The sequence below is a fragment of the Cherax quadricarinatus genome, chromosome 2 (assembly GCF_038502225.1).
Source record: "Cherax quadricarinatus isolate ZL_2023a chromosome 2, ASM3850222v1, whole genome shotgun sequence".
NCBI classification, from domain to species: domain Eukaryota; kingdom Metazoa; phylum Arthropoda; class Malacostraca; order Decapoda; family Parastacidae; genus Cherax; species Cherax quadricarinatus.
The window spans coordinates 80,058,324-80,079,356 of NC_091293.1; the positions used below are offsets into that span (position 1 = coordinate 80,058,324).

At 41.4% G+C, this 21,033-nt stretch overlaps 1 protein-coding gene across 8 annotated transcripts in view; it reads left to right on the forward strand.

Annotated features, from left to right (window-relative positions):
• LOC128698434 (proline-rich protein HaeIII subfamily 1) overlaps positions 1 to 21,033 on the forward strand; it is a 142,352-nt gene that overhangs the window by 109,643 nt on the left and 11,676 nt on the right. For 6 of the 8 annotated variants that reach the window (XM_070089264.1, XM_070089268.1, XM_070089272.1 and 3 more), the window contains exons 4-5: positions 8,786 to 9,000; positions 16,128 to 16,175. In XM_070089264.1, coding sequence (XP_069945365.1) covers positions 8,786 to 9,000; positions 16,128 to 16,175 — 263 coding nt within the window. The remainder of the gene's footprint in view (positions 1 to 8,785; positions 9,001 to 16,127; positions 16,176 to 21,033) is intronic. The other 2 variants (XM_053790680.2, XM_053790767.2) reach the window with 1 other exon arrangement.

The following is a 21,033-nucleotide window of genomic DNA, read 5'->3' on the forward strand; positions in this document are numbered from 1 at the left end:
TTTATCCATGTGGAAGCCCGTTTGTTTGATTTATTGCAGACTACACACAGCTTCATAATGATTTGAATGGTTGATTTACTGTAATTCTACTAGGAACCTCTTGAATACTCTATTAATAACCTCCTTAAATAAAGCTTTAGCTATCTGTATTTCTATTTCTAACTGTACAGTGGACCCCCGCATAACGATGGCATCACATAGCGATTATTTCGCATACCGCTTACTTTAATCGCCAAATTTTTGCCGCGCATACCGATTAAAAACCCGCTCACCGATTTTCGTCCGAGACGCGTCTAATGTGCGCCCTCACCCAGCCTCACATGTGCCGCCCGTGCCATTGTTTACCAGGCAGCCTCCGCGCTAACATCCAAGCATACACTCGGAATATTTCGTATTATTACAGTGTTTTCGGTGGTGTTTCTGGAAAATAAGTGACCATGGGCCCCAAGAAAGCTTCTAGTGCCAACCGTACACCAATAAGGGTAAGGATACCCATTGAAATGAAGAAAGAGATCATTGATAAGTATGAAAGTGGAGTGCGTATTGCCGACCTAGTCAAGTTGTACAAGAAACCCCAATCAACCATCGCTACTATTGTGGGCACCAAAAAGACAATCAAGGAAGCTGTTCTTGCCAAAGGTTTAACTGTGTTTTCGAAACAAAGATCGCAAGTGATGGAAGATGTTGAGAGACTCTTATTGGTGTGGATAAATGAAAAACAGCTAGCAGGAGATAGCGTCTCTCAAGCGATCATATGTGAAAAGGCTAGGAAGTTGCATGACGATTTAATTAAAAAAAGGCCTGCAACTAGTGATGATGTGAGTGAATTTAAGGCCAGCAAAGGTTGGTTTGAGAGATTTAAGAAGCGTAGTGGCATCCATAGTGTGATAAGGCATGGTGAGGCTGCCAGTTCGGACCACAAAGCAGCTGAAAAATATGTGCAGGAATTCAAGGAGTATATAGAAACTGAAGGACTGAAACCTGAACAAGTGTTTAATTGTGATGAAACAGGCCTGTTCTGGAAGAAAATGCCAAGCAGGACCTACATTACTCAGGAGGAAAAGGCACTCCCAGGACATAAGCCTATGAAAGACAGGCTTACTCTTCTCATGTGTGCCAATGCTACTGGTGATTGCAAAGTGAAGCCTTTATTAGTGTATCACTCTGAAACTCCCAGAGCGTTCAGGCAAAAGAATGTCCTCAAGGATAATTTGTGTGTGCTGTGGAGGGCAAACAGTAAGGCATGGGTCACTAGGGAATTTTTCTATAACTGGTTACACCATGCATTTGCCCCCAATGTGAAAGATTACCTAACTGAAAAGAAATTAGAACTTAAGTGCCTCCTGGTGTTAGACAATGCCCCTGGTCATCCTACAGACGTGGCAGAGCGACTTTATGGGGACATGAAATTCATTAACATCAAGTTTTTGCCTCCTAATACCACTCCTCTCCTGCAGCCCATGGACCAGCAGGTTATTTCCAACTTCAAGAAACTGTACACAAAAGCTCTGTTTGAAAGGTGCTTTGTAATGACCTCAGAAACTCAACTGACTCTAAGAGAGTTTTGGAGAGATCACTTTAATATCCTCAATTGTGTAAACCTTATAGGTAAGGCTTGGGAGGGAGTGACTAAGAGGACCTTGAACTCTGCTTGGAAGAAACTGTGGCCAGAATGTGTAGACCAAAGGGATTTTGAAGGGTTTGAGGCTAACCCTGAGAGGAGTATGCCAGTTGAGGAATCCATTGTGGCATTGGGAAAGTCCTTGAGGTTGGAGGTTAGTGGGGAGGATGTGGAAGAGTTGGTGGAGGAGGACAATGAAGAACTAACCACTGATGAGCTGATAGATCAACTTCAAGAGCAAGAGGCCAGACCTGGGGAAACTGGTTCAGAGGAGGGGAGAGAGAAATTGAAGAAGTTGCCTACTACAAAGATAAAGGAAATCTGTGCAAAGTGGCTTGAAGTGCAAACCTTCATGGATGAAAATCACCCTCACACAGCTATTGCAAGCCGTGCTGGTGACTATTACACTGACAATGTTGTGAAACACTTTAGGGAAGTGATAAAGGAACGAGAGGTACAGGCCACTATGGACAGATATCTTGTGCGAAAGAAGTCCAGTGACTCTGAAGCTGGCCCTAGTGGCATTAAAAAAAGAAGGGAAGTAACCCCAGAAAAGGACTTACTACCTCAAGTCCTAATGGAAGGGGATTCCCCTTCTAAACAGTAAGAAGATAATGCTCTCCCCTCCTCCCATCCCATCAATCATCACCAGATCTTCAATAAAAGTAAGTGTCATGTAAGTGTGCATGCCTTTTTCAGTTTGTGTGTATTAAAATTAATATTTCATGTGGTAAAAAAAATTTTTTTTTCATACTTTTGGGTGTCTTGCACGGATTAATTTTATTTCCATTATTTCTTATGGGGAAAATTCATTCACATAACGATTATTTCGCATAACAATTACCCCTCTTGCACGGATTAAAATCGTTAACCGGGGGTCCACTGTACTTGTATATCAGGACAGCTTACCGGAGTACGCTCCTGGAGTTTGTTTTATATTTATTGTTTGTGTTTATAAGGGCGCCTACAACCCCATCCGTTTACAGTCTGCTTTATTTTCCAACGAATCCATTTGAAACCGGTCAAGGGTTCGGACCAGTCGAGGGTTCTGTCCAGTCGAGGGTTCGGACCAGTCGATCTGATCTGATCAGTGGGTCACTTATTTAAAACATACTGGTCGGTGATTTGGGCTAACACATGAAGGATCTACTGGAAATTATCTACCCGAGTAATATGTGATTTGACTGATACAAAAGTATAACTTGCATGTTGAAGAAAACGGTGACTGCTGGCAACTCCTACAGTACGAACGGTTGAGCCTCAACCCTTGTTTATCAATCGCTGTATCTAGCTTTTCTAGTTTTTTCTTTTTGGCCTCCACCACAATAAATGCTATATTATCACTATAGTTGACTGGTGGAAATTTTGGAGGAGGGACGCTTTTTCTGTAGTGATAATTGCTTCTCGTTGTGTATATTGTGACTGCTGGTAATTACAGGTTATATGAAATTCACAGTAACGTCTGGTATTTCAAGAAAAAAGAAACTAATGAAAGTCACTCCACTCCAATAAGTACCATTATAATACTGGTTAGTTGCTACTACAACACTGTATTCTGCTATTCACTGGTATCACTAGATTATATGCGAGAACACTAGCAGGCCAGGAAGATTATTAAAACAGCTGACCTGTGGTAAGTTTCTGGCGACTTCTGGCACCTGCCTCTATAGGCTTATCACTTCATTTACAAATTCACCTGTTTTCAAATGATACTTTAGCCTTTATCATCTATATACTAGGGAGCCACTGTAGTATACACTATAACACTATGTATACACAATGTTATCAGGGAGACTTTCTTTCCTCTGACAAGAAAAGTTCAATTATTATTATTTTGCACACGGCACCCAGGCCTATGATTCCCCTCTGGCAGTAAACTCTGCTAGGTAATGCACACTAATTCTCCTTTTTTGACTCAGTATATAATGTTTTCCGCCCAAGATTGGTTCCAGGCGCTAGGGGGATTTTAAGTAGGTCACTGCTGGTGTAATGGGGGATTTTAAGTAGGTCACTTTTGGCTTACTGGGGGATTTTAAGTAGGTCACTGTTGGCTTACTGGGGGATTTTAACATCACTGCTGGCTTGGGGATTTTTAAGTAGATCACTGCTGGCTTACTTGGGAATTTTAAGTAGGTCACTGCTGGCTTGCTTGGGAATTTTAAGTAGGTCACTGCTAGCTTACTGGGGGATTCTAAGGTCACTGCTTGCTTACTGGGGGATTTTAAGTAGGTCACTGCTGGCTTACTGGGGGATTTTAAGTGGGTCATTACTGGCTTACTGGGGGATTTTAAGTAGGTCACTGCTGGCTTACTGGAGGATTTTAAGTAGGTCACTGCTGGCTTACTTGGGAATTTTATGTAGGTTACTGCTGGCTTACTTGGGAATTTTAAGTAGGTCACTGCTTGCTTACTGGGGGATTTTAAGTAGGTTACTGCTGGCATACTGGGGGATTTTACATATCATTGGTTAGGCCTCATTTAGACTGTGTTGCACAGTTCTGGTCACTATATTACAGAATGGACATAAATGCTGCACAGTTCTAGTCACAGAATGGACATAAATGCTGCACAGTTCTAGTCACAGAAAGGACATAAATGCTGCATAGTTCTAGTCACAGAATGGACATAAATGCTGCATAGTTTTAGTCACAGAATGGACATAAATGCTGCATAGTTCTAGTCACAGAAAGGACATAAATGCTGCATAGTTCTAGTCACAGAATGGACATAAATGCTGCACAGTTCTAGTCACAGAATGGACGTAAATGCTGCATAGTTCTAGTCACAGAATGGACGTAAATGCTGCACAGTTCTAGTCACAGAATGGACATAAATGCTGCACTTTTCTAGTCACAGAATGGACATAAATACACTGGAAAAAGTACAAAGTTGATCCCATGTATCAGAAATCTTCCTTATGAGGATAAACTGAGGCCCTGAATCTGCACTCTCTAGAAAGGCATAGAGTTAGGAGGGATATGATTGAGATGTATACATGGAAAACAAGAATATGTAAATAAATAATGTAAATAATGCAAAACAAGTCTTGCAGCAATGGCTTCAAGTTGGAAAAATTGAGATTTGTAAAGGATATAGGAAAGCACTGGTTTAGTAATAGAATTGTGGATGAGTGGAACTCCCGAGTACCGTCATAGAAGCTAAAACGTTGTGTAGTTTTAAAAATTGATTAGATAAATACATGAGTTGGTGTGAGTTGGACCTGACTAGCATGTGCCAGTAGGCCTGCTGCAATGTTCCTTCCTTATGTTCTTTTATTATTATTATTATTATTATTATTATTATTATTATTATTATTATTATTATTATTATTATTATTATTATTATTATTATTATTATTATTATATTATGATATTTTTAATAAATGGTTTAGAAAAGCAACAAGTCAGTAAATGACACTTGTGCAACATTTGGGAATCTTTTTTTGTGGAAACATCTCACCAGCCAATGATTTCTTCAGTCCAGTAATGAGAAGAACAGTGGAAGATGAGCAGGAGTTTGAGGTAATCAGTCCCTCAGCCTGGAGATAATGTGTTCAGCACATCAATCTTGTTAAAAATGCAACATATTGGTGGAGAAGTGCCTAATGTACTTTCTTGTTGGTATAAAATACCGACAAGTTGATAATTAAGATGTGCAGCAGTTAGGTATCTTTTTTGATAAAACATTTTGCCTACACAGTAGGCTTCTTCAGTCAAATACAGAGATTTAGATTAGATTTTTAGATTTTGCCACCGAAGTGGCTAGTTTATTGTGCACCCCATATCCATCCTGTGGACGGTAGCGCGAGAGCATATGGATACACAAAAGGCCCAGGAACTAGGCCCCAAAGGGTTAACAGGAATACATATGGATTTATATCTACATATCTATAGTTCACTTATCTGTTACAAGCAAATTTAGGAAATTTGCTTAGTATATCTGGTATCTTATTTTCATTAATAAGATATCTTGACATGTCACATAGGTTATTATACTGTCTGTCTCTGTATTCCTCAATAAGTGGACAATTAAGCACATAGTGTTCAAGAGAGTGACCATATGCCTGATCACATAATTTACATTTAGTTTGATCATCATCTGTGTGTCTCCCAAACTGCCAGAAGTACTTGTAACCAAGCCTAAGCCTGGCCACTACAACATCAGTCAGTCTGTTCACATTGCAAGTTGCTCCATAAACATACTTATCTACGTTCATGTTATCATAGTGGGTTATAGATCTACTCAGGCTTCTAACTGCATTCCTATAACAATCATTTTCATTATTTACTTCTCTCCTAATATTATTCCTAATGCTAGACACAGTTATACCAAAGTTATATTCTACATTCTCCTTCTCGATACTCTTCTTGGCTAACATATCAACTTTATCATGAAGGAGTAATCCAATGTGTGATGGGATCCATAGAATTGTACATTAATTCCTTTGTCCCTAATTTTTGAGTATCTATACCTGGCTTCCCCAATGAGCATGTTGTTGGAGTCATTATATGAGCCAAGAGCCTTCAATGATGACATAGACTCAGTAATGATGATAGTCAAGCTCAGTGTCATAGGTTAGCTTTAGCGCCATTAGGATTGCAAACAATTCAGTTTGCAGTGTAGACGCCCAGTTGTTAATTCTTATGCCTAACTCAACAAATTTATTATCGTTCTTAACTAGGGAGGTGGCAACAAGAGCAGATGCAGCCCTGCCAGAAGACTCCTGTTTAGATCCATCAGTGTATATAACTTGTGATAACTTGTTACTACCAGCTAGGTGAGAAATTTCTTCTTGAGCAGTTGCTCTAACAAGAGATTTAAGGAAGGGATTACTAGCAATGAGCTTCTTGGGAGGGACTTGTAGGTATGTGATATTAAATGAACACATCTTCCATGGAGGGGTGAAATGCTCTTGTTGCCTACAGTGATACAGTTCATGCAGGTTATAAAACTTAATGCAATTGCACGTTTTCACAATCCATTTAGATCTGTGTGTATTTACCTCTAGACACTTGGTAAGATTCACTGTGACAGCGTCTGGTTCGTTTCTCAACATTCTAATACCGAGTACAGTGTTAATTTCAACAATCCTATCACTGATACTAGAAATACCAAGCTCCTTCCTCATGTTAAGAACTTTTGTAGATCTGGGACAGCCAAGAATAATCCTGAGAGCTTCATTTTGCATTAACTCCAAGGGTCGGAGAGAACTTTCTCTAGCTAATATCAACATGGGAGCAGCATAATCAATTAAGGACCTAACATAGGCTATGTACATCATTCTCACGATTCTCACATTTGCACCATAGTTGGGATTGTAGCCAGCAACAGCTTTGAGAGCATTTAGCCTAGCTTTACATTTCTTGTTTAGTTGTGGTATAGTGGATTTGTTAAAGGGTACATCTACACCAAGATATCTGTAAGTTTTAACGTAGCTAATGATTTCACCCTGCAAATAGATGGGTGGGGGATGTCGTTTGCTTGTTAATATCTTAGTTTTAGAGGAAGATATTATGAGGCCTAGTCGATTACAAATTGCTTGAACTTCATTAAGAATGGTATTCATCTTCTTATGCCCTGTTGTATGGATCATGATATCATCAGCATAGCTTATAGCTATATGTTTAGGTGAGGCAGGTAGAGCATTTAGGAGAGCATTAATCAGAATATTAAATAGCATGGGACTAAGAACTCCTCCCTGCGGTGTACCTAAAGACATTTCTTTAGAATCACTTCTGAAGTCTTGGTAAAGGACAGAGGATACTCTATTTGACAGGTATCCTATTATCCAGCAGAGTAAGCTACCACCAATATTCATTTTGGCTAGTTCATGTAGTATAACAGTTCTGTTCGCAATATCAAATGCAGATTTTAGATCAAGAAAAGTGGTAAAACTAGTAGAGGTGTGTGCAGTGAGAAAGGTGGAAATACAGTTCTGCACACTTTTACCTTTCATGAACCCATAGAGGTAGGGGGAAAGTTGATGTCTGATTCTGTAGTACAGTCTGTTAAGCATCATTCTTTCAAAAGTTTTACAAAGACAACTAGTTAAGGAGATCGGCCTAAATGTATCAGGCTGTTGGGGCTTAGGGATAGGCACAATGAGACTATTGTCAAATACAGAGGCAGCAGGTGTATTGAAATAAAGATGTAATCAGTCCATCAACCTTGGAGAAAAAAATATTTGAGGTGGTCAGTCCCTCAGCCTGTCAGACACTGCAGCACAACAGTATCCTGGTACAGAGGACATCTTGCACTCTTCACGTGTCTACTAGTTATGAGTGAGAATGATTCAAGAAATTGTAATGACATGCTGGTCTGGAGTTTTACGACTCACTGTGACTTCAATCCCCACCCGTACCGTGGTTTATGACTGAAAAGGTTTGGACTCCAGATGGAGATGCCTTCTTACTTCCACTAGTGGATCCCGTCCCCTACAATGTCTTCCGGATCTTCCACCTCACCTTCGGCAGTATTTAAGACTTTGTTCTCATGCTTCAGCTTCATATCATTTGAGACCATGGAGCTGAACTCTTCTCCAGGCTGAGGGACTGACAACTTTAAATACTTTTTCTCCAAGGTTGATGAACTGACCGAAGAAGCCTACTGTGTAGGTGAAATGTTTCATCAATAAAGATACCCAACTGTTGTACATGTGTCTTAATCTTGCCTTATATACTGCTAACAGGTAAGGTGGAGTGGTTTTAGGTGACATCACCAGTGGAAGAATACACTAGTGGGAGTAGATTAGATCTGTAAGTTAGGCAAGTGTTGAAGATTTACCTACAGACACGGCAACACCTTGATGTAGGTAATTCTTCAACACTTGCCTAACTAACAGAGCTGACCTACTTCCACTAGTGGGTTTTGTCCACTGGTGATGCCACCTCCAACTGCTGCACCTCACCTGTCTGTAGTATATAAGCCATTTCTCCATGCATATGTTGTACTTTCATCATTCTTAATGCTCTGAACACATGGACTCCAGGCTGTGGGACTGATTACCTCAAACTCTTCATCTTCCACTGTTCTTCTCTGTCTTGGACTGAAGAAGCCACTGGCTGGCAACACATTCCCACAGTAAAGATACCCAAGTGTTGCACAAGGTTCTCAGTTATCATATTATAACAAGTATGGGTAAATAACATTATTTTTTTCCTTGCAGAGATATGATGGGCAGGTTGCAGGGTCTGCCATTCATAGGTGGCAGGGGAGGGCAGGCAGCTGCTGGAGGAGGAGCTGTACAGATGCAGCAGAGTGCAGGTGTACAGCAAGATGCTAACTTTGGCTCACAGCATACATACATCCCCCCAGGGGGTGAGATGCCCCCAGGGCAGTACCCAGCAGGACCGTATCCGCCCCAGCAGCCGTACCCAGCAGGTCAGTGCAACCCAGGGCTCCAGCGGGTTTCACCTGCTAGGCTCATAACTCAGGCTTTCTTGTGCTTTGATAATGAACACCAGCTCTCTCTCTCTCATTCTCAGGGAAGTGCTAGACATGTAGGGGTCATAGAACACCTGGACAATAAGAGGTACAGTCAAGAGCAATATTTTATTGCCAGAAATTATTGTTCTTCTGTGTATGTGTGTGTGTGTACTTGCCTAATTGTGGCTATAGGATTTGAGTTACAGCTCCTGGCCCCACCTCTTCACTGGTTGCTACTAGGTCACTCTCTCCCTGCTTCAAGTCTGTACAGTCTGCCTAACCTTTGACTGTACAGACTTGCCATTAAGCACAGTCGATCCATTTTATCAAATCTATGACCAGGCCAAATAGCCATTTGATATACAGGGTGGCCATCACTAATCCAGCAATCAGTTATCCGGTTCCATCAGTAATCCAGTTAGCATAATTTTAAATTTCATCATTCAGACATAGACAGAGACATACACCACAGCACTGTATCATCCTTTGTGGATGATACTAGGATCTGCATGAGGCTGTCATCTGCTGAGGACGCGGTTAACCTCCAAGGAGATATAAATAAAGTTTTCCAGTGGGCAACGGAAAACAATATGATGTTCAATGAGAACAAATTCCAACTACTCCGTTATGGAAAACTGGAGGAGAAAATAACTAGAACAGAGTATACTACAAACTCTGGCCATACAATAGAGCGGAAAAATAATGTAAGGAACCTGGGAGTAGTAATGTCTGAGGATCTCACTTTCAAGGATCACAACAGTGCCACGATCACAAGTGCAAAGAAAATGATAGGATGGATAATAAGAACATTCAGAATGAGAGATGCCAAGCCAATGATGATCCTTTTCAAATCACTTGTTCTCTCTAGGCTGGAATACTGCTGTACATTAACATCTCCATACAAAGCAGGTGAAATCGCAGATCTAGAGAGTGTACAGAGATCCTTTACTGCACGTATAAGTTCTGTCAAGCACCTTAACTACTGGGAACGCTTGGAAGCACTTGACTTGTACTCGGAATGCAGGAGAGAGAGATATATCATAATCTACGCTTGGAAAATCCTGGAAGGAATGGTCCCGAATCTGCACACAGAAGTCACTCCCTACAAAAGTAAAAGACTGGGCAGGCGATGCAAAATACCCCCAATTAAAAGTAGGGGCACCATTGGTACACTAAGAGAAAACACCATAAGTGTCCAGGGCCCAAGACTGTTCAACAGCCTCCCAGCAAGCATTAGGGGAATTACCAATAAACCCCTGACTGCCTTCAAGAGAGAGCTGGACAGATACCTAAAGTCAGTGCCGGATCAGCCGGGCTGTAGCTCATACATTGGACTGCATGCGGCCAGCAGTAACAGCCTGGTTGATCAGGCCCTGATCCACCAGGAGGCCTGGTCATGGACCAGGCCGCGGAGGCATTGATCCCCAGAATAACCTCCAGGTAACCAGGTATACTGACTCAGAAATTGTGCAGATGATTGTAAATCCACAGCAGCAAGCCAGTGGAGGAGAGTGCAGTGATGAAAATGAGGAAGATGTAGCAGAAAGAGTGTATTCTAACCTAACCACTCTGTAATCCAGCAAACTCACTAATCCGGCACACTCTGTAATCCAGCAAACTCACTAATCCGGCACACTCTGTAATCCAGCAAACTCACTAATCCGGCACACTCTGTAATCCAGCAAACTCACTAATCCGGCACACTCTGTAATCCAGCAAACTCACTAATCCGGCACACTCTGTAATCCAGCAAACTCACTAATCCGGCACACTCTGTAATCCAGCAAACTCACTAATCCGGCACACTCTGTAATCCAGCAAACTCACTAATCCGGCACACTCTGTAATCCAGCAAACTCACTAATCCGGCACACTCTGTAATCCAGCAAACTCACTAATCCGGCACACTCTGTAATCCAGCAAACTCACTAATCCGGCACACTCTGTAATCCAGCAAACTCACTAATCCGGCACACTCTGTAATCCAGCAAACTCACTAATCCGGCACACTCTGTAATCCAGCAAACTCACTAATCCGGCACACTCTGTAATCCAGCAAACTCACTAATCCGGCACACTCTGTAATCCAGCAAAACTCACTAATCCGGCACACTCTGTAATCCAGCAAACTCACTAATCCGGCACACTCTGTAATCCAGCAAACTCACTAATCCGGCACACTCTGTAATCCAGCAAACTCACTAATCCGGCACACTCTGTAATCCAGCAAACTCACTAATCCGGCACACTCTGTAATCCAGCAAACTCACTAATCCGGCACACTCTGTAATCCAGCAAACTCACTAATCCGGCACACTCTGTAATCCAGCAAACTCACTAATCCGGCACACACTGTAATCCAGCAAACTCACTAATCCGGCACACTCTGTAATCCAGCAAACTCACTAATCCGGCACACTGCAGGTCCCAATGATGCCAGATTAGTAATGGCCAACCTGTAGTGGATTTGGTCTTTTTTGTAGCTGTTTTAATGAGGAGATATCCCATTAATCATATATGTTGAATCTTTGCCTGGCAAGATTTTTTTGTCTGTTTTAACAGATGACTGTTTTATGGAGGTCCAGTTTACGTACTTTTACTGTAATAAAGTTCTACGCAGCAACACTCAATAAAATATTGTTCTCCACGCTGTCTCATTATTGTGCAGCTGCTGCTTGACCCATTTGTGTTTAGTGCTCTCCTTGTCAATGTAATGACAACTTTTGGTTGCTATTTTTTTCCATTTTTTTTGTCAGGGTACTTCATGACCCTGATGCTCATGACAAGTTTTCATTGTACACACTGACAGTCATGACAAATTTTGATGAAATTAAGACACATGTGCAACATCTGGGTATCTTCCCTAGATGATGCCAACTTTAAAGATTCCCAGATGTTGCAAGTGTCTTAATTTCATCTTGTTGGTATTGTATACCATTCTTGTATGGCAAATTTTCATTATACACCCTGACACTCACAGCAAGTGGTCATTATACACCCTGACACTCAACAGTTGTTCATTATACACCCTGACACTCAACGGTTGTTCATTATACACCCTGACATTCATGACAAGTGTTCATTATACACCCTGACCCTCAACAGTTGTTCATTATACACCCTGTGTTGCGGCCCCTGCCAAACTAGCGGTTAAATAGTTAACCTGCCGGCCGGCAGTACCACTGGGTGCGTCATCAAACCCAATGTGGGGGCTGCTGAGCAGGCCTTAGAGGAGTAAGAGCCTGAGTGCCTCACGGTACACACCTAAGCAGTAGGTACCTGACCACCGAAGGGTACACGTCTACTGGCTTTAGTAACAGTATGTACCAGAGCGCCTCGCTGTACACACCTAAGCAGTAGGTACCTGACCACCGAAGGGTACACGTCTACTGGCTTTAGTAACAGTATGTACCAGAGCGCCTCGCTGTACACACCTAAGCAGTAGGTACCTGACCACCGAAGGGTACACGTCTACTGGCTTTAGTAACAGTATGTACCAGAGCGCCTCGCTGTACACACCTAAGCAGTAGGTACCTGACCACCGAAGGGTACACGTCTACTGGCTTTAGAAATATTATGTACCTGAGCGCCTCGCTGTACACACCTAAGCAGTAGGTACCTGACCACCGAAGGGTACACGTCTACTGGCTTCAACATTAAGTACCTGAACTCCTCAGGGTACACGTCTATGCAGTAGGTACCTGACCACCGAATCGTACCTATCTACTGGCGTTAGAAGAACCGCTCACCGCAGCTCACTGAGTCTGTTGGCCTCAGTTACTTGACGGCCGCATTCAGTGAGCTTGCAGCATGGTGTTCGGCTAGCGGTGTGTCAACCGCCTTTGGAGAGGATTTACTGGACTACCGGTGATGTCTGTGGACTCACCGTCTACGTTGATCAACTGTGGGCCGGAGTCGTCAGATGCTGTTTAGTGGGACATTACATGAAGAAAAGGTTGGAGTGTTACACTGAACTGGGCCAGGACCGTAGTGTGACACTGAGGGACGTACGATGGAGTGGAACACTGAGATATGCACAGGACCGTAGTGGAACACTGAGATGAAAAGGGTGTCGTGGGACACTGAAGATGGCCTGGTTGTAGTGTACACTGAACAGTGTCGTGTGACTGACTTCGTGTCGTGAGAGGCAGTTGATTGTAATTTATTATTATAAAAATGTTATTTATAATTTATTGTTTTAGCATAGAGATATATATATATATAGTGACAGTAGTGTCAAGAGTTGTACCCTGTGTAGGGTTATTAATTATTTTAGTTAGATGCTAATTATAATTTATTATAGTAACATGTACAAATATCATAGTTCAAATACCTCTAGACCAAAGATAGTTGATTTTTATATATTAAAGATTAATTTATATTAATGTGTGTATTTATGTATCCCGAACTCTTTATTACAAAAGGAGTAAATCTTACCATCTTCATTTAAAAATTACTTTTTTTGTAATATATGGGGGCCTGTCCGGGAGGATAATGATTATCTAGAATGATTTCTGGACGATCATATCCGGGATGACGGTTCGGGATACATATTACATTGATCTTTGTGTGTCGGTCCTTTTGTGGTGGGGGTGTTGCGGCCCCTGCCAAACTAGCGGTTAAATAGTTAACCTGCCGGCCGGCAGTACCACTGGGTGCGTCATCAAACCCAATGTGGGGGCTGCTGAGCAGGCCTTAGAGGAGTAAGAGCCTGAGTGCCTCACGGTACACACCTAAGCAGTAGGTACCTGACCACCGAAGGGTACACGTCTACTGGCTTTAGTAACAGTATGTACCAGAGCGCCTCGCTGTACACACCTAAGCAGTAGGTACCTGACCACCGAAGGGTACACGTCTACTGGCTTTAGTAACAGTATGTACCAGAGCGCCTCGCTGTACACACCTAAGCAGTAGGTACCTGACCACCGAAGGGTACACGTCTACTGGCTTTAGTAACAGTATGTACCAGAGCGCCTCGCTGTACACACCTAAGCAGTAGGTACCTGACCACCGAAGGGTACACGTCTACTGGCTTTAGAAATATTATGTACCTGAGCGCCTCGCTGTACACACCTAAGCAGTAGGTACCTGACCACCGAAGGGTACACGTCTACTGGCTTCAACATTAAGTACCTGAACTCCTCAGGGTACACGTCTATGCAGTAGGTACCTGACCACCGAATCGTACCTATCTACTGGCGTTAGAAGAACCGCTCACCGCAGCTCACTGAGTCTGTTGGCCTCAGTTACTTGACGGCCGCATTCAGTGAGCTTGCAGCATGGTGTTCGGCTAGCGGTGTGTCAACCGCCTTTGGAGAGGATTTACTGGACTACCGGTGATGTCTGTGGACTCACCGTCTACGTTGATCAACTGTGGGCCGGAGTCGTCAGATGCTGTTTAGTGGGACATTACATGAAGAAAAGGTTGGAGTGTTACACTGAACTGGGCCAGGACCGTAGTGTGACACTGAGGGACGTACGATGGAGTGGAACACTGAGATATGCACAGGACCGTAGTGGAACACTGAGATGAAAAGGGTGTCGTGGGACACTGAAGATGGCCTGGTTGTAGTGTACACTGAACAGTGTCGTGTGACTGACTTCGTGTCGTGAGAGGCAGTTGATTGTAATTTATTATTATAAAAATGTTATTTATAATTTATTGTTTTAGCATAGAGATATATATATATATAGTGACAGTAGTGTCAAGAGTTGTACCCTGTGTAGGGTTATTAATTATTTTAGTTAGATGCTAATTATAATTTATTATAGTAACATGTACAAATATCATAGTTCAAATACCTCTAGACCAAAGATAGTTGATTTTTATATATTAAAGATTAATTTATATTAATGTGTGTATTTATGTATCCCGAACTCTTTATTACAAAAGGAGTAAATCTTACCATCTTCATTTAAAAATTACTTTTTTTGTAATACCCTGACACTCATGACAAGTGTTCATTATACACCCTGACCCTCAACGGTTGTTCATTATACACCCTGACATTCATGACAAGTGTTCATTATACACCCTGACCCTCAACAGTTGTTCATTATACACCCTGACACTCATGACAAGTGTTCATTATACACCCTGACCCTCAACAGTTGTTCATTATACACCCTGACCCTCAACAGTTGTTCATTATACACCCTGACACTCATGACAAGTGTTCATTATACACCCTGACCCTCAACAGTTGTTCATTATACACCCTGAAACTCATGACAAGTGTTCATTATACACCCTGACCCTCAACAGTTGTTCATTATACACCCTGACACTCATGACAAGTGTTCATTATACACCCTGACCCTCAACAGTTGTTCATTATACACCCTGACACTCATGACACATGTTCATTATACACCCTGACCCTCAACAGCTGTTCATTATACACCCTGACCCTCAACAGTTGTTCATTATACTCCCTGACACTCATGACACATGTTCATTATACACCCTGACCCTCAACAGCTGTTCATTATACACCCTGACACTCATGACAAGTGTTCATTATACACCCTGACCCTCAACAGTTGTTCATTATACACCCTGACACTCATGACACATGTTCATTATACACCCTGAACAATGTTCATAATGTGACATATTTCATTATAAATTTATCTCTTGAACAATTTACTAATTCAACTAATGAACATTTTGCCCACCTCTCCAGCACCACCATTAACAATTTTCACCAAGCTAACTGTGCCCAAATTTACGCAGCCGAACTTCTTGCTTTTTGTCTATAAATTTTCTCAGGAAAGAGAAGCAACCACATAATTTATGAAAAACTTTATTCCTTTTTATTCCACATTTTTTATTTTTAACTTTCTTCTCATTCCACAAGGGTATAAAAAACACTTTTTTTCTACATTATAATGCACTGCTTGCTGGTGATTGGATAATATGTTATATTGGTTAACTTTACACTTGGTTGGGGCGCTGTATGACCCTTGTAGGTTTAGCTCTTCTTTTTTTGATAATAATTTACACTTGGTTATTTTATAACGAGTTTTGCTTGAGGTCTGAAGCTGCTGTGGTCTGACACTGGTAGCTGGGGTATTTTCAGGTGGAGTCTGTGCCCCACAGCCTGGGTACCCTCCATACCCACTAGCAGGTATGTTGCTTGATACTACTGCTGCTCCTCCTCCTGCTTGCTTCTTCTGCTTGCTGCTCCTGCTTGCTGCTCCTGCTTGCTGTCATGTTGTTTGCTTGTAGTTCCTTTCTGTCCTGAAGTACTGTAAACTTGAAACAGTATTTCAAGAATGTTGTATTATCAGTAAGACTTAAACCTAGGTGTCATCTTACCTAGGTGTCATCTTACCTAGGTGTCATCTTACCTAGGTGTCATCTTACCTAGGTGTCATCTTACCTAGGTGTCATCTTACCTAGGTGTCATCTTACCTAGGTGTCATCTTACCTAGGTGTCATCTTACCTAGGTGTCATCTTACCTAGGTGTCATCTTACCTAGGTGTCATCTTACCTAGGTGTCATCTTACCTAGGTGTCATCTTACCTAGGTGTCATCTTACCTAAGTGTCATCTTACCTAGGTGTCATCTTACCTAGGTGGCCCGGTGGCCTGGTAGGTGGCCCGGTGGCCTGGTAGGTGGCCCGGTGGCCTGGTGGCTAAAGCTCCCGCTTCACACACGGAGGGCCCGGGTTCGATTCCCGACGGGTGGAAACATTTCGACGCGTTTCCTTACACCTATTGTCCTGTTCACATAGCGTGTGTGGATCGCATCCTGGGGGACAAGATTAAGGACCCCAATGGAAATAAGTTAGACAGTCCTCGATGACGCACTGACTTTCTTGGGTTATCCTGGGTGGCTAACCCTCTGGGGTTAAAAATCCGAACAAAATCTTATCTTATCTTATCTTACCTAGGTGTCACTTGCTGGACTATAACCATAAAATTATGGTAACAGTAGCTATTGACACTAATTATTTATTGAGGTTTTTAATAATTTATTGAGGTTTTTAATAATTTATTGAGGTTTTTAATAATTTATTGAGGTTTTTAATAATTTATTGAGGTTTTTAATAATTTATTGAGGTTTTTAATAATTTATTGAGGTTTTTAATAATTTCTTGTTTTTTAATAAATTACTGGGGTTTATAATAATTTATTAGGATTTTTATTAGTTTATTGAGGTTTTTAATTGTTGCTGTTTAATTTAACTGGTATAAAAGTACTGTACTTATTCATGGTCTTTTCTTATGTGAAGGGATCATATCTGAACATAAACTACTATGTACAGTGCAATGTTGCAAATGAAATTGTCACTTGCACTTACAAAAAAACAGTATATAGAGGAGATTTAATGAGAGAGGTGACTGTATATGAAGGAAGGAATGTATTGAGAGTAACTGTGTTCAGTTCAGAGAATTTTATTTTATTTGTTATCTGAGGGGAATTCTAGAAATTTAATTTGTTAACCATTGTTATGTAGATTTGAAACATTTAGGGAATCATGGAACATTTTTTTTTTCCTTAGTACAAAAGCCATCTATAAAATGAATGGTATTCACAGATGGTGTCAAGTTGAGCAATTGACATTTAGTGATGATGACAGGATCTTAGTGGTTGCATTATCAACTCCCAGCTACAGTACTGTATAGGATTTTAAAAGTTGATTAAACCATTATTGTTTGTTGTTTAAGTGCAACTGTATGACAGTGTACATTGTGCTTGTATTTGACACAATTTTCATTGCATCTCACCAGTATCTTTGGAAGACTTCCAAAAATAAGATGACCTGTATTCAATGCATTTTTTGGGTGTATACGAAGCAGTTATTAGATTTTTTTAGTCTGTGGCGTGGTGGCCTGGTGGCTAAAGCTCCCGCTTCACACACGGAGGGCCCGGGTTCGATTCCTGGTGGGTGGAAACATTCCGACATGTTTCCTTACACATGTCCTGTTCACCTAGCAGCAAATAGGTGCCTGGGTGTTAGTTGACTGGTGTGGGTCGCATCCTGGGGGACAAGATTAAGGACCCCAATGGAAATAAGTTAGACAGTCTTCGATGACGCACTGACTTTCTTGAGTTATCCTGGGTGGCTAACCCTCCGAGGTTAAAAATCAGAACGAAATCTTATCTTATCTTGACACAACCCTTCACTCTTCCTGTTTATTGTTAGAGTCGCACCTTACCTTACTAATAGTGTGTACTTGGCCTTACTGCATGACGGATGTCCCTCATTTTATGCAGTAGCTCTGGTCCGGTACCATGGCAGATGTATGAAACATAATCAGGCCATCAGCAAGAATACAAATCACAATAACCTGGCTGGAACAATCCCCCCCCTCCCCCCAAAAAAAAAATTATGATCTTCCTCATTTTTTCTTGCTTAGTTGTGATTTGACAATGTTCCCAAACAGGTCAAAGCAATGACTTAACCTTCCTAAATTTATATTTGTTTGTGAGGCTGTTAGCACTTAATTTCACCTAATACAAACCTTCAGTATATTTTACAAACTGCACCAGTAGATTACAGTTAATAAATATTACACATATGGAATTACCAAGAGAAATGAAAGATTGCACAATAGAGAAGCAGCCTAAAATGAAGGGAAACCTGCCTTAAAAAATCCTACCAATATTGAGGGTTCTCTTTTATTACTCGCTATAAATCAATAGAAATTTGAGTGCTTTTAAAAAAAGTCTTTTATTTTCATAATGCTGTTTGTTTTATACCATTAGCTTTCCTAAAATATGTAGAGCTTCTTGCATGTACATTTTTTTTTTAACACTCGGCCATTTCGCACCGAGGCAGGGTGACCCAAAAAGTAAGAAAAACCCAAAAAGAAAGAAAAATACTTTCATCATCATTCAACACTTTCACCATCACTCATACATAATCACTATCTTTGCAGAGGCGCTCAGATACAACAGTTTAGAAGTCCCTCCAAACTGCCAATATCCCAAACCCCTCCTTTAAAGTGCAGGTATTGTACTTCCCATTTCCAGGACTCAAGTCTGGCTAACCAGTTTCCCTGAATCCCTTCACAAAATATTACCCTGCTTACACTCCAACAGCTTGTCTGGTCCCAAAAACCATTCGTCTCCATTCACTCCTATTTAACACGCTCACGCATGCTTCCTGGAAGTCGAAGCCCTTTGCCCACAAAACCTCCTTTACCCCTTCCCTCCAACCTTTTCGAGGACGACCCCTACCCCGCCTTCCTTTCCCTACAGATTTATACGCTTTCTGGTTAGCAGTAATCTGAAACCAAGACAACAGTGCATAAGTGTTCGCAATAAAGCTAATAGAATCCTTGTCTTCATATCAAGAAGCATAAATAATAGTCCTCAGGTTGTTGTTCAACTCTATACATCCTTGGTTAGGCCTCATTTAGATTATGCTGCACAGTTTTGGTCACCGTATTACAGAATGGATATAAATGCTCTGGAAAATGTACAAAGGAGGATGACAAAGTTGATCCCATGTATCAGAAACCTTCCCTATGAGGATAGACTAAGGGCCCTGAATCTGCACTCTCTAGAAAGACGTAGAATTAGGGGGGATATGATTGAGGTGTATAAATGGAAGACAGGAATAAATAAAGGGGATGTAAATAGTGTGCTGAAAATATCTAGCCTAGACAGGACTCGCAGCAATGGTTTTAAGTTAGAAAAATTCGGATTCAGGAAGGATATAGGAAAGTACTGGTTTGGTAATAGAGTTGTGGATGAGTGGAACAAACTCCCAAGTACGGTCCTAGAGGCCAGAACGTTGTGTAGCTTTAAAAATAGGTTGGATAAATACATGAGTGGGTGTGGGTGGGTGTGAGTTGGACCTGATTAGCTTGTGCTACCAGGATGGTTGCCGTGTTCCTCCCTTAAGTCAAGGTGACCTGACCTGACTAGGTTGGGTGCATTGGCTTAAGCTGGTAGGAGACTTGGACCTGCCTCGCATGGGCCAGTAGACCTGCTGCAGTGTTCCTTCGTTCTTATGTTCTTATGTTCTTAAGTCATTCTTCTTTATTCCATTCTTTCTAAATGAACAAACCACCTCAACAACCCCTCTTCAGCCCTCTCTCTAATACTTTTAGTAACTCCACACCTCCTAATTTCCACACTCCTAACTCTCTGCATAATATTTAAACCACACGTTGCCCTTAGACAGGACATCTCCACTGCCTCCAGCCGCCTCCTCGCTGCAGCATTTACAACCCAAGCTTCGCACCCATATAAGAGTGTTGGTACCACTATACTTTTGTACATTCCCTTCTTTGCCTCCATGGATAACATGTTGTCTCCACAGATACCTCAATTCACTACTCACCTTTTTATCTAAATTCTCTGATACCCTCATCACCCTACTCTTATCTATGTTCACTTTCAACTTGCTGCCTTTACACACCCTCCCAAACTCATCCACTAACCTTTGTAACTTTTCTTTAGAATCTCTCAAAAGCACAGTATCATCAGCAAAAAGTAACTGTGTCAACTCCCATTTTGTATTTGATTCCCCATAATTTAATCCCACCCCTCTCCCCAGCACCCTAGCATCTACTTCTTTTACAGCCCCATCTATAAATATATTAAACAACCATGGTGACATTACACATCCCTGTCTAAGACTTACTTTTACCTGGAAGCAATATCCCTCTCTCCTACACACCCTAATCTGAGCCTCACTATCCTCTTAAAAACTCTCTACAGCATTTAGTAGCTTACTACCTATTCCATACACCTGCAACATCTGCCACATTGCCTCCCTATCCACTCTTATCATATGCCTTTTCTAAATCCATAAATGCAATGAAAACTTCCTTACCTTCATCTAAATACTGTTCACATATATGCTTCAATGTAAACACGATCTATACATCCCCTACCCACTGTAAAGCCTCCTTGGTCATCTGCAGTCCTACTCTCTGTCTTACCTCTAATTCTTTCAATAATAACCCTACCATACACTTTACTGTACCTGGTATACTCAGTAAACTTATTCCCCTATAATTTTT